The 14,250-nt window shown below is 39.5% G+C and overlaps 2 protein-coding genes and 1 non-coding gene across 6 annotated transcripts in view; 1 reads left to right on the forward strand and 2 right to left on the reverse strand.

The window, feature by feature from the left end:
• Positions 1-613: 613 nt before the first annotated feature.
• trnay-gua (transfer RNA tyrosine (anticodon GUA)) lies at positions 614-700 on the reverse strand. Its single transcript is given in 2 exon segments — positions 614-649; positions 664-700. It is a non-coding gene; the product is annotated as a tRNA-Tyr (tRNA).
• Positions 701-1,590: 890 nt separating this feature from the next.
• On the reverse strand, positions 1,591-7,393 carry svip (small VCP interacting protein). 2 transcript variants are annotated; one of them, XM_086298948.1, is made up of 6 exons: positions 7,084-7,393; positions 6,726-6,789; positions 6,404-6,454; positions 5,899-5,939; positions 5,341-5,457; positions 3,065-3,084 (listed from the first exon to the last, which is right to left on the reverse strand). In XM_086298948.1, exons 1-5 carry the CDS (start codon positions 7,104-7,106, stop codon positions 5,376-5,378), a joined length of 261 nt encoding a protein of 86 aa, XP_086155074.1. In that variant the 5' UTR covers positions 7,107-7,393; the 3' UTR covers positions 3,065-3,084; positions 5,341-5,375. The 2 variants fall into 2 exon arrangements, with proteins under 2 accessions (XP_086155073.1, XP_086155074.1); XM_086298947.1 differs by lacking the exon at positions 5,899-5,939 and having other exon boundaries at positions 1,591-3,084; positions 7,084-7,380.
• Positions 7,394-8,951: 1,558 nt separating this feature from the next.
• ano3 (anoctamin 3) overlaps positions 8,952-14,250 on the forward strand; it is a 55,282-nt gene continuing 49,983 nt past the window's right edge. For 2 of the 3 annotated variants that reach the window (XM_086298871.1, XM_086298872.1), the window contains exons 1-2: positions 8,953-9,032; positions 13,836-13,994. In XM_086298871.1, coding sequence (XP_086154997.1) covers positions 8,993-9,032; positions 13,836-13,994 — 199 coding nt within the window. In that variant the 5' untranslated portion in view covers positions 8,953-8,992. Of the gene's footprint in view, positions 9,033-13,835; positions 13,995-14,250 lie in introns of all 3 variants that reach the window. The other variant, XM_086298873.1, reaches the window with a different exon arrangement.

Below are 14,250 nucleotides of genomic sequence, written 5' to 3' on the forward strand. Positions count from 1 at the left end.
TCCTACAGTTACGTCCAAAAGACCCGAGCCGCCCGTCATGTGCACAGATTCGGTGAAATGTGCAAAAATAAGTGGAAATAGAGTCCATCAGGTAAAAACAGAGTTCATGCTGTTCTAATGAGACGAGGTTTTGGTTTTGTTCATTAATACTGTTTCTTTTATTTTGTGGACATCGTGTCCGGTAGGAACTAGAACTGATGTTACAGGCAGTTTGTGTGTCAGCCAAGAACACTGTGTGATTTTCAGTCCCCTCAGTAATTCATCTCCGGTTAATACTGCATTAAAATCTGGCGTTAATAAGAGGTTGCTGAAGGGCATGCCTTTTTTAAAAAAAAAAGAAATGTTACTGTTAAGTCTGGAGAGATACAGAAACATGTTGCTGTTTGCACATATGTTATAATGAGGTCTGCACAGAAGCTGAAGAAGAGTCCAGGATAATATTCATAATAAAAACACAGCAACGATGATGTTGGTTTGTGACTTTGCTTATGTCTGAACATACTTATTTCAGTATACTCTGGGAGACAGAGCTAATGTTTCAATACGACACTGACCTGTAACATTCAGGATATTTTACTGTAGTTAGACGAAAAGAAAATTGTGAAAATATGTCTCCTTCGAGCCGGATTTGAACCAGCGACCTAAGGATTTCAGCTGTGACGTCTACAGTCCTCCGCTCTACCAACTGAGCTATCGAAGGGACGCTGACAGTTAGCGTATCCATGTGTGTGGATGAGCTAACGAACACACCGGAACAATACTTCTGCGTCAGTCTACGTCATTAGTTACGCCTTAAGGCAGCGAGATTGTGAAGCGCGTACGGTTCGGGTAGATGACGTATGTGATATTCGAAGCCATGTGAGCCGGTGTTGTGGCAAAACGTGATAATCTGTTTAAATAAAAAAAATCATTTAAAAAGTCTTTTTCAAGAGCGATCAGACCAGGAGTGCAGGATAAACGGCAACATCTATAACACAAGTTATATATTTTTAAGCGTCCAAACGGACCCGGATTGATTACAAAGTAGAAGACAGTCGTAATTACACTTAGAAAACAGGTTATTTCTTTATTTGTATAACCAGTTTTAATCCTGCTGTCTGCAGACTATTTATCAAAAGGATATTAGACACCCGTGGTGTGTCAAAAAGTAATCATCTGACCAAAAGTGATTTCCGGTATTTGCCAAAAAGTGATTATCCGTATTTAAACAGCTGTAAATGATTTGTTGGCCAATAATATGTGAAACAATGTCAAATGCATCCCTCATGAATGATATCAAGTCATTTGGAGCCACAAACAACATTCCTGTGACAAAGTAGAAGATACTATCAGTCTATTTAGCAACACAAGCAAAGATACATTTAAAAAAAAGAGGCACAGACAACATTAAACAAAATCCTTAAATATAAAGAAATTGGGGGTGGCTCAAGACTTTGCACATCTCTGGCTACACCTGAACGACTCTAGACACATCACAAACTGTAAATATTAATATTTGCTTATATTTTTGTCAACTATATTAACAGTGAAACTCTACCACTAAGTATTACCTCTAAAACTGTGATTCTACGCATGAAATTGACACAAGGGTAGCAGAAATGTGATTTATTGTAGCAAATAACATTGGCTAGATTTCTTCTACAAAATGACAAGAGCACCAGAAGCATTTAAGGAAGGCTGTAAGAAACGCACTCAGCCAAGTAAGTCAAAGAAAATATCTTAAAACATCCGTTTTCTCCTTCATATTCCTTCAGTCTCGTTTCCATTGTAGTGGACTTGAACCTTCGAACGAAAGTGAGCATATTGGCTGATGGTGTGCAAATAAGTGTGTAACAAAAGCTTCAGTTGTAGTATGGCAATTCACAAACATTTCTCATTTAGATTAAGCAGCCATTCCATCCGTGTTTGCATACACTACAATTCAATGCAACAAACTCAAAAACTGTGCGTGATAAACAAAGTAATTTAAAAAAAGGGCTCTATTAAAGTAGGGCAAAGACTAGTGCGAAGAACTAGGGCATTCTTATTGGCTGGAGAGTGCTCTACAGTTGCTCTACATCAGGGGTGTCGAACTCCAGGCCTCGAGGGCTGGTGTCCTGCAGGTTTTGGATCTCACCCTGGGTCAACACACCTGAATCAAATGATTAGTTCATTACCAGGCCTCTGGAGAACTTCAAGACATGTTGAGGAGGTCATTTAGCCATTTAAATCAGCTGTGTTGGATCAAGGACACATCTAAAACCTGCAGGACACCGGCCCTTGATGCCTGGAGTTCGACACCTGTGCTCTACATTATTCAGCAGTATTTATTAGCTGCTGCAGTTTTTGTCAAGTATAAAGTTTGTGCTTACCAAGGAATCGCCGCATTAGATGCGCCACATAGAGTTCACCTACATTCTCAGCACAAAACACCCATTTTTCCCCCCAATACAAACACACAAAATAATGACCCCAATGTGGTCTGTGTCACTGACTCGCCTCGGTGATGAGCAAGGAGCCCATTATGAGTTGGGTAAAGATAGTCAAGTTTGCACTGTTTGCACTAGTCTTTGAGTTGCCAAATAACAGAGCCCATCACAAAGTGAGTTCATGCTAAAAAGGTATATCCAACTGTTAATGGATATACGTGGAATACTCTGACTAGGAAAACCAAACACACTGAGGGAAGCTCTGTATTAATGTACAACTGCATATTATAGCGATGTTCTTCCATGTTACCTAATGGGAGTCACTGTACTGCAACACTGTATCTAATCAATCTTCACACAAATCTCACATAATTGTGTTTGCTTGCACATTACTGTGTCACCCCTGACTCGACCAAAGGTACAAACTGGTTTGTATAACTTGGCAAATTCTGCTGTGTTTTGTGTGGAATAACTTAACTGTTTTGCACCTGACAACTGTAGACTCATAACATGACACAGATACATAACAAGCAAAGAAAAGAAAAAAAAGAAAACGAAAGAAAAAGTAAAAACGGACAGCAGTTCCAACATCTTTCAAGTCATCTTGCAGCAATACGTTATATATTTAGACATCCGAGTTCAGACTTTACCATCAGGATTTTCAGCCCACCTGCCACTACAGGAAAAAAGAAAAACACAACACAACAAATTACAACAATGTTTATCATTCACAATGATAAATAGCAATCATTGATATGAAATTATCCTCTAGAATAACCAATCACTTCAAAATACAGTCACATTTTAATTAGCTTCAAAACTATTATAAAAGTTCTTTTGCAAATGTCAAAGATTTTTCTAGTTTAATTTTTTTTTAAAAAGCTGACTGGTAAAGTTCAGGCCAGAAAAAAGAACACAAACACAGACATGCTCGAAGTGGTGTTTAATGATTTCTAACCCATCTTATGGGTAACTACTAGGGGTGCAACGATACTCGTATCGATATTGAACCGTTCGATACAGTGCTTTCGGTTCGGTACGCATATGTATCGAACAATACAAAATTTTGAATTTATTTTATCAACTTTCCTTCTGACAATGCTGTCTGTGTTGAGCGCTCAGTGGATCTGCGCTCGACAGTGCAGCCTAGGCGGAGTAGTCGAATGCAGATTCACTGAGCGCAGGGCAAGCTAGCGAGACAGAAGTTAAGCTCTCCTTGCAACATGGCAAATTGAACCCCCCCCACCCTCATTCAGATCTGGCGTTTGGAACTATTTTGGTTTTCATGTGACGTATGACCCTGAAGGTAAGCGCGTCATGGACTAAAGTAAAACAGTATGTTGGATGTACCACGCAATGCTCAATTACATTGGTGGGAACTAGTGTGTTAGCGCAGTTAGCTCGTTAACGTGTTGACGCCGTCCAGCCCCATGCACGGGGCGATCCATGGTAGCTCGTTAACGGAGATTTGCCGTGTTGTGGCTTTAACGTCATTTCAACGAGATTAACGCTGACAGCGCTAGTGGGAACACAACGAATATGACTGCACATTTACTCCGACAGCATCCTAGTGCAAAGACAAGTGGAAGCAGACAAAAACAACAAGGACGCATGCTACAAACCCGAGTCATACCCGAGTCATTTAGACAGCCGTTAGCACATGATTCTCCTTATGGGGACCTGATATGTTTAATATGCTGCTGAGAATATAGCCCAGAAGAAGCGGATAGTATAGCTTTTATTTTGGAAAGAGCCATTTCTCTGTAATAAACTCTCTTTTCCAAAGATGAGTGATTCCTCAATCAGATATATTTATTTTTTTTATTACTTTGTTGTTTCAGCAACATTAAATTTAAAAACTGTACTTTTGAGTTAAAATATATATTTATAATTTTAATAAATGACAAATTAAAAAGGCATGAACATTTTTTTTTGTATCGAAAAAATATCGAACCGTGACACCAAAGTATCGAACCGAACCGTGAATTTTGTGTATCGTTGCACCCCTAGTAACTACATGCTGTGCAGCTGTGTTCAGGTTTTGCGTTTCTGCTTTATTACTTGAAGTAAAACAATGGAAACTATGCTGGTGCTGAATGTTTCTGCAGACAGGCCGGAACATAAACACCCCTGTTATCTTCTTCACTGCTGTGGTTTGGATTGACATAAACTCCATGTCAACCCAAAGTTCATATTTCAAATTCCAAATAACTCCCTGCTGTGTTTCAGACATTTTGTGCATGAATTTACGTTAAAACAATAAAAATAAATAAAAACATTCTGCAGCCTAGTGTCCCCATTCCTTTTTACCCCTTATTGAAGTGTGAATATTTTTTATGATGTTACTTGAAGATAAAGTGCATAAGCACACAGTCTAAAGAACAAAAATATATGCCAATACATAATTCAGAACTGTGTTTGATAGTGTGTTGGTCCTGTTGTTATGTTGGCTTGGTTGTGCCACTTTGTGTTCGTAGCTTTTCTAGCCTTGTGTTTTCATATCTCAGTGTTGATTAAAAAGGGCAACTTGTTCTTTTTTTAATCATATGATGTTTCAATTATTAAAGATGCAAAAAAACCTTTTTTAATGAGTTAATGAATTCAATTTAATGTAGCCCTAAAAATAAGACATGCCTGAGTTGATAAAATACAGGTATAGCTCATCTATAAGATTTATGATGCACTCAAGACAAACTTTTAAATGAGGCTCTGAAGGCAGGATGTCTCATTTTGTTGAAATATCTTTACTGAGGAGATGGGTCAAGGAGAGGTATCGAGCATGTGCAATCCTGTGTCTCTCAGTATAACCAAAGCGTTTTTTGATCACTTTGATTCCCTCTGAGTCATGAGTTTATGGCCCACCACTGCCACTATCTACAACAGATACTTCTGTTTTTAACCCGCTAAGTTTGAGGATAAACACACAACTGACCTTCAGCCCGCCACCACCACCTGACACAGAGGTGCTCATCGCTTGTTTCTCAGCTTCTTCCTGTTTTTTCCTTTTCCTTTCGACTGCTTCTGGATTTTTAACACCCCTGTACGCCGTCTGGAAAAAAGTGTGGGGTATAATCAAGTGCCAAGATGCAACAGCTTGATAATAAGTGTTTTGTTTTGTCTATATTTTCAGCATATACAAACAGTCTCAAAAGCATGCATGTGGGTTTTAATAAATTATTTTACCACAACCTTTCAGGTGCACACAAGGCTTGTTCAACCACAACCAGCGAGGGGGCATTCAACTGCCAAATAAGGCAGTTCAGCTGGAGGTTGAAGCAGCTACTTTCAGCAGTGCTGTGCTGCTCAACTGAGACGACTGTGGGTTGTTAGAGACCAGTGCTTTGACCTGCATCAGAATGTGAACTGTCATGGTGTTGGAAGATTTAAGGATGAAAACGGTGACTGGGAGCACAAGGTTGTGGTAGTTAAGCCAATCCAGAAGACTCACCTGGCCAGGTAGAGTTTTTCACCCTGGTCCAGGTCTACTTACCTTGAGAGAACTCTAGTGCGTCTCTTTTTCAAGTGGGTTTTCTGTGCGATAAAAAATACTCACCACACTGTAAACTAACTCCACCTTTAATACTGCACTCAGTTACCAGATTACTGGGTACGTATGTGGCGCCAAAGACACAGTCCAATACATAAATACCGGTAAATAATACATTTTGTGAAGTTCAGTTTTTGGTGAAACTTTTGTTTGTTTGTTTTTTTACAGAGCTCACTTTAAGAATGGTGACTTTTATTCATATTTTAATTCTACTACCAAAAATGCACTTCTAGTGATGTTATAAAAAAGCTAAAACAAAAAACAACACAATTCAACTTCACTGCTGATTTCAATGAGTGATGGCAGAGTTCATGTTTGTACTTGTACTGAATAACACACCTCTGCTATAGCGAGCTGCACCCAGTAACCTGGTAAATGTACTACACACGTGTAACAATGTTTTAGTACTTGAAAAATGGACAATAAGACGCGACTCGTCGTAACTTACCTCTTTTTGTCTCTTTTCGGCGGCTTCAGCTAACTGTTGTCTCCGGGTCTCCTGTTGGAAACATGGGAAACTTGTGAGCTAAAGCTGTCCTCTCTGAGCTAAGCATGTTGGGCCTGAAGCATACTTATTAACATGCCGCTGTTCACATACAGTCAACGCCTCCTCTGCGTTACCTACCAGGGCCCATTGGTGTCCTAATGGTGATTAATCAAATTCACGTGGGCTCAGCTAATTCCTATATCAATTCGTACTCATTACTACTATACAGCTGACCGAATTATTGTTAAAGCTGTGTAATAACAATCATAGTAACTTAACTTACAGGATCTGGAGTGACCACAACGTCGTCCGCTGCTCCACCAAGGCACGGTAAGCACATCCCCATACTTCAGTTTTTAATTTAGGAAGTAAAAGGCAACGCTGAAAATTAGTTTTCTCTGTTTTCGTGGTGCCTAACTACAAAACTAACTAGATGGCAGGCCCGTTTATAATGCTGGGTGAGAGTTCAGGCAAATAAAATAGGAGCAGCAGCAGCTTCTATTCCCAACTACTACTACTGCTGTTGGGTCATCTGGCATAACGTTACCGTTAGCTACGGAACATTAGCATTCTAGCTAGCGGCTACCACTACAAGCCCAGCTGCGTCTCCAAGCCGCATGATAAATTACTCCTCCTCGCACCTCTTGTTTAATCGCCGCGACATTTGGAAAACAGCAGTGTGGAAGTCAGACGCCTCAGTCAAATGCTTTTTTTTCCTCCTTTGAGTTTGTTTTGGTCCGAGATCAACTGGCTGACGAGTCAGCCAAAGTATGTTCACTAGCGATAGGTTAGTAAACACTCTTTCACTGTTCGCCTCCAATAAAAACAAGAGTAACCATACTGCAATACCACCATGAAAAACACAAAAAATTTACTACTGTTTTTAACAGTTGACAGTACAGTAAGTAGTTGTAGTCTTATTTAGTTTTTACTCTCTGAATAACAATTAGGTGTAGCGGGACTTTGAACATAACTAGCTGACAAGGGGCGGATACTTCGCTTGTAGATAGGTCAGCAGCACCACCTTGTGGCGAAGAGTGGAACGAATCGAATGAGAAATACTTTATATTCTTTTGTTACAACGACAATAGTAATGATAATGATAATAATAATAATAAACCTAATAACTAATATTAACTAGCAGGTATATTTCTGCTAGATATATAAACTGTTTTATTCAAGTGATAGCAGGTGGGAGTGGAGTTGAATATGTTACAGAAAGTGCTCTGCTGCTTGTCCAGTAAGGGGTGCCGAGGGCAGTTGGGATTTTCCCTGATGGATAACAGACCTATTCTCCACCACGACAAAAGTGTCCAGTTTGCAGCCAGTCATAGACCCAACCTTCCTAATCGGTTTATGTAGTATGCTGGTGTCACCAGCTCCCCAGCAGACCACTGCAAAGTACACTGTATTCACCACAGCTGAGTGACAGAAAATATCCATGATTTTGCTGCACACTTTGAAGAATCTCAGGAAATTAGATCTTGCTCATCCCCTTTTTGTGTATGGCATCTGTGCTGATCTTCCACTTCAGCCTGATGTAAATGTGGATGCGCATAATCAAAATAATAACAAAATATACGACAAAAGTTCTTTCAGATCTACAAACAAGCCTCGTTACTTAGCAGAAATTTTAAAATGTCTTCGGTCACTTATTTTGGTAGTTATTGTCAGTCAGAATGAGAATCAGAATACTTTATTAATCCCTGGGGAAAGTATGTAAATTAGTTATCTAACTTGTGAAATCCAATTGTCATCTGGGCATCTGCATGGAGTCCAGTGAAATCTGATAAAGGTTTACTGACTTACACTCAAAAAAGGTATTACAAGCTCTTGTTTCCCAATGGTAGTTATGCATTTAACATCATCTTTGCTCTTTTGAGAATTTTTATCACAGATTGTAATTCTCTCTGGTAACAAGTGTTTTTGCTGGATATACTCCCCTGTAATAAGATATTATAATACCAGGATATTATATCCTTTTATTCTCATTCCCACAAGGACTCTCGTGGTGTACACATAACTACCTTGCAAGCAGAATTCACCCCCTATAACCTGCACAGTAAATGTTGAAATGATCAGATCAACAAAAATGTAAACAAATGTTTAGGGTTCATTATTCCCTATAAATCTTGTTTTGAAGCAAAAATGAATTAACACAACAAAACGCTAAAAAGTTTTTATTTAAAAAAAAAAAAAAGACCCTTAAAGGGGTGGATAGATTCACAGTATGTTCTCTTAATACACTTACACTCTAACTTACACAATCTCCCGAGAAACCTTTGTGTGTGAAATGAGTAATGTTCCATAAAGCACTCAATATGCTACAGTCAATAGTCTGAGAGTTTAATGTTGTACCCCTCTTTGTCGGACCAAACCTCAAACTCCACCCATTCATCCCTGCTGCAGCGTCTGGGCTATTTCACAGCTTTAAGTGCTGCACTGTGGGACTGACAGGTCCATGAGGCTGCACAGCGCTTGCAGTTTGTGCAAGTTATCATTCAGAAACTTATTGATGGGGGAATTATACTGAAGGTGGAAGCAAATGCAATGGAAGTTAAGGCGTCACAAGCTCTAGGCACCTCCTCAGGTAGGTTCAGCTCACTTCTGAGCAGCTAGCTGTAAAACTAAAGGGCTTAATATTAGCTGACTTGATAGACTTGATATGATCTGTTATACAACGTTATCTTATTTCACCCAGCTTGCTTATTTAATGGCTTTGCCTTTGGTAACAAACCTATTTGCTGGCTATACTCTCGTGTATATGCTGTTCAATATTCAGCTGTTTTCCCGCTCTTTTTTGTGTGGAATAAACAAACGCTAATATTATGCAGTCATTCAATAACATTGCATGCTGTAGCAGTGCATGCTTTTCATAGTGCTTGCAACATGAGCATCTGATGAGAGCATGAATCTTTCATATGTATGAAACATGCTGGTAATGCTCCTGATGAACACTGATACTGGTGGGTTAATTTATTAATGAAGCATGATGTTAAATGAATAGCACTTGGAAGTGAAGTTTCATCATGGTCAATAATAATTTTCCTTGGAGAGGTGGGTGTTCTTCATGTCATTTTCTATAAGTTAGGAAGAGAGAAAGTGGCCCAGCTTGTGCTTGACTAGAACTGATGCGCCTTCTTGGAGCATGCTAACTTATCAGTGTCTGCACAGCACTCAGGAAAGCTCATTGTAATCTTGTACTGAAAACCTAAGTGGTAAGCCACAGACTGATAAAAGTAAAGAAACTTATTTTCTTTCTTTCCTAGCGAAATCCAACAAACATGTCTTGTGTCATTCAGTTCAATGAGGCGGCTAACTAACGCACGAGTGGAGTGGCTTTTATTAGCTGCTCTAAATCACCTCTGCCACAGGCAATCGGGGAAATGGTAAATGCTGTGGTTATCCCATCTGTGCTGAGTGGGCGATGTATGACCAGGGGACAGGCGCTCTTGAGGGGGAGGGCGCGGGGGCCAAATCGTGACGTGGTGGCGCGGCAGGAAGTGTCATGAAGTGGTCGCAAGTCATCAGGAGTTCAAAGCTGTGAGTGTATTCTGGTCCATTTGGGTCACTTCTCCCTGTGACTGCCTCACATGAAGCAGAGATGTCACAGAAACAGTTTCTGATAGCGAGCGACCCGGGACGTGACCAAGTAACTGTGCCCACGATGCTTATTTTGTAAATGTCAGGTTTTAAAATCCCAGTTAGTTCACGCTCCGAGAGTCGCTGCAAAATGTTATCTCTTGCTGAAAACAATGAACTGTAACGAAAACAATACTGCAGAATGACAGAGTGAAGCTGGATGACTTTAACCTGAAACTTCTGTATGAAAAACGAGGCCGTAGCTTAAAGTGACATGAGTGTTCAGGTGAATATGCAACATTTTTTTTCCTTTTTTGCTGACAATTTGTATTTTTTCAACTTTCCAGCACTGGACACCCGATTCCTTGCTGACTTTTGTAACATATATCAATCAATTTATATAAAGAAAAACACAAAAATCAGGAACAAACTGATGACCCAGCATAGGCAGGTGTTTTCTGAAATCCTCTTCTTCTCTTTTTTTTTTAAAGTAAGGATAATAAAGGCAACAGGAGGTTTCCCCTGTGCCCTCTTGTTACACTTGATTCTTTTTGTTCTTTTTGTTATAGTGTTGACAGGCCATGCATACAGACCTGCTGCTTCATAATGCATTTTTTAATAAATCTGAAGAAGGCCAGTATATTGTTCAGTCACTTTGGATTAGAGAAAGAAGCACGCATGTTACAGCCATTTATGTGGCCTAAAGTGATTCACACAGACTAATGTAAGCTGTCCAGGCTCATAACAGCTTGGAGTGGTCATCGTGTAATGCAAATACCACACAGTAAATTTCCCATACGCGGACATGCACCTCCCTTTAGCTTACATGTGTTAAAATGATAAACACTTAGGCCCTTTTTATTGAATTAACAGCAGGGGTAGATGTGCACCTGACTACAATTATCACGAAAAATTACATTATCAGCTGCTGACGTTGACAAGTTTTAGCTGGCTTGAGTGCGAGCACATTAAGCAGTTAAAAGTCCAGTATGTGTTTCTGGGATTTGTTGTGTTCGGTCATGCTTGTGAGTCCAGCCCTCAGGAAAGTTTGGCTGCCGTGTAAAACGGAAATAAACCAAAACACTTAAAAAAAAAATCCAAAATGAGCCAGACATTCAAATTGTTTTTTTGAACAGAGCTGTGAGCTTTTAATGGAGTCACTCTTTCCTCGACAGCTCATCGCAGATTCGCGTCTGTTTGAGACGGGGATTTAGTCAGCTTTGAAACGCACTTGTTTAAATAAATAATCAATCTTCCAGGAAGTTTGAGTAGGAAGTTCCCTGCTCATCAATCGATACCTAATGTCTCTATAGTTTTTGAAACCTTCAGGAGAACATACTGCTGCACTTAGCACGCACATCTTTAATGGACGCAAGCACATTTTGGCAATATGTTTCTCCCTACTAGTTTTCCAGAGCTTTGATGACCTGGATGTTGCACTTTCTTTGATCATCCCCTCAAAGTGTTATGATCTCGTTAATGGCAGAAAGTTTAACATTTGGCATTTCAGTCACAAACTGTACTCAACATGTCTGCTTACCAAAGTTTACTTTTCTTGTGGGCTTCATTAAAATGAGACATTAAATCTGTGAAGAGTCATTTCTGACATGAAAACTCTTAATGTTACTGAGTCATGTTGTTTGGACTGTGAGCTTCCTGTTGGTCTTAATGAGGCTAAATATACACATCTCCCTTCATTACACACACACACACACACACACACACACAGAATTGTTATTTTTTACAATTAAAATGTGGTTAACCTTGGTGTGACCTGTTTAAGACTATGAATCGTAGCCTCCACATTAACTGATTACAGCAATTATTTCAGTTTAACTTGTTTAAATAGAATAAATAATAATAAACTGGTTAAATATAGTGTAATGTTTAAGAGGCCTTAAGCCGTTTCACCTTGTGTTCATTATTTCAATTCAACACATTCACACAAAGAAGAGCAAACACTGAGCATAAAGAATTCTAATCAATTAAATTGAGTTAAAAAAAAAACAATTTTCATACACTAAAAAGTCACTTATTGTGCTTTTTCTTATCTACTGTATTCAGATATTCAGTATATACTTTCACTATAGTGAACTATGTTTTATTTACTGCTTCTAAAAGCCACATATTTTTTTTAAAAATAGATAAAATAAAAAAATACAAATAAAGATAAATATTTTTTTGAAAGTACTCTAACTCTATGCAAGTCTTCTTTTTTCTTTCTTTCTTTTTCTTTTTAAAAAGAGCAAATTTCTGTTAATATTAGATCTGCAAATTTTCTTTGTGTTCTCTCCCATTTTTCCCATTTTAAGGATGCTCAAATCAAACATGGTCAGAGTTTCAAATATAGAGGTCAGTGCAGTCAGTGTGGACATGAAATAATTCCAGTGAGTCAAAAGTTCAGACTTCGTGGTGCTCTAACAGCTCTGTTTCATATAAGATCAGTCAGAGCACGCATCCTTACTGTGGTCATCTCGGTTACACAGCTGAGGTTAGGAACAGTTCCACCACCTGCTGTTCAAATGTAATGCTGGCAGGAAGAAGAATAAAACTGGCTTCAAGGGAGAAATACCTGTAGATTTCATGAACTAAGGCCCATAATGCACTGTGTATCATGCATAGCTACTCTGGGGTGGCTTTAGCTCAGGCGGTAGAGCAGGTCATCTACTGATCGGAAGGTTGGTGGTTCAATTCCTGCATTCCAAATATCCTTGAGCAAGATATTAACCCCAAATTGCTCAAGGATGCATCCATTGGAGTATGTGTGTGTGACTGTTACTTAGAAGGCACCTAGAAAAAATGTGCTGGTGTTAATGGGTGAATGCTTTGAGTGCTCAGAAGAGTAGAAAAGCGCTATATAAGAACCAGTCCATTTACCAGAGTAGTAAGTAAAAGGAGTCAAGGGTACAAAGAGAGAGGCCCCCCTCACGCATCTCTCCCGAGTCCTGCTTCAAAGTTTTGGTGTTAAGGTTTCTAATACAGTCCCACTTAGTTTCCAGATGGGTGGGTTCACAAGAAGAATAGAGGTGTTTGACAATATAAGTGATGTCCTCATTTATACTGTTGAACTCTAGTAGAGACTAAGATTAAAAATGAGGTGCTAGAAAGGAGAAGAGTCCCTCTAAGAATCAGTTCTAGCGAGTCGGGGCATGGACACGTCGTCTCTGGAGCTGCTTTTGGCAGAAATCATGTTGGCTTAGCGGTTGGATGAGGTTACAATATTTTTCTGTGTCAAAAGGAAGCTCCAGCTAAATGCCAGATGAAAATGCATGACAGATGTCGTTTGTTTTGCCAGCCAGTGGATTTAATAATGCTGCTCGTGTATATTTGTGAAAATCCACATTATTTAAAATGCGAGCAGATGAAAAGGTAACTTTACATAACGGTGTAGGCCAAACCATCAGTGTCTTCCAGTTATTTTAGTTTGGCTAAAATCTGGTTTTCCAAAGCTGGTTTGAGTGAAAATGATCCCTTAACAAAGCCTTGATATTAAACATCTGGACTTGTCTGTTAGTTTAACTGTCCCACAGTTGAGTTTTGAAAGCCAGAGTGTTTAGTGGTCCCCATTAGTGTCAAGTATCAGAAGACAAAAAGGAATATCACAGACTCATTAATAATGGATGAGCGTAGTCACTTGAGAAGGATAAGTAGAGAGCTGGGCTTCTCTGATCATCAACAAAATTAACTGATGTGGACATGCAAGCTTAATTTTCCTGTGGACAACTTACACAAGTGATATTATTGTTTGAGCTGGAAAAAGCCTTCGGGATGCTACCACTCACTGATTTCTGATATTTTCTTTGTTTCACAGGATCATGTCATCAGGAAAACTCTGTGTACCTCCCCCTGCTGGAGAGTCAGGTCTCCAGCTCCTCCAGTGGCATCAGACACCATGCTACTATCAGTCCCACCATCAGCCCATCCTGGAGCAGTTCCCGCTCTGGAGGCACAGACACCGACCAGCAGTCTGGTGAGCCTGCCAGCAGGTCTTGGAAAGCCAAATGTTTACAAACAATCCAAGCACTGCCTCCTGTCGATAAGCATATTTTTCCACATCTAAATTGTGTGTATAAATTTGCGGTTTATGACATTTGAAGCTGTCTCCCTCGTGTTGCCCAGTGAGTGGCTGACTCAGTCAGTCTAGAGCAAGCTCCACACATTTGCGCCAAAACAGCACAAACAGCACAAAAAGTGTTTGAACCAAAGTTAAAGCCAGTAAAGTCAAT

The sequence above is a fragment of the Aulonocara sp. 'chitande type north' Nkhata Bay genome, linkage group LG7, assembly GCF_057382095.1.
Source record: "Aulonocara sp. 'chitande type north' Nkhata Bay isolate Kocher_YH1m ecotype deep benthic linkage group LG7, A_spYH_male_GT1.1, whole genome shotgun sequence".
NCBI lineage: Eukaryota > Metazoa > Chordata > Actinopteri > Cichliformes > Cichlidae > Aulonocara > Aulonocara sp. 'chitande type north' Nkhata Bay.

Coding starts and splice junctions, on each gene's coding strand:
- svip (XM_086298947.1), bottom strand. CDS start 7,106: ATGTCGCGGCGATTAAACAAGAG. Junction 6,790..7,083: donor TCGCGGCGATTAAACAAGAG/GTGCGAGGAGGA, acceptor TAAAAACTGAAG/TATGGGGATGTGCTTACCGT. Junction 6,455..6,725: donor TTGTGGTCACTCCAGATCCT/GTAAGTTAAGTT, acceptor TGTTTCCAACAG/GAGACCCGGAGACAACAGTT.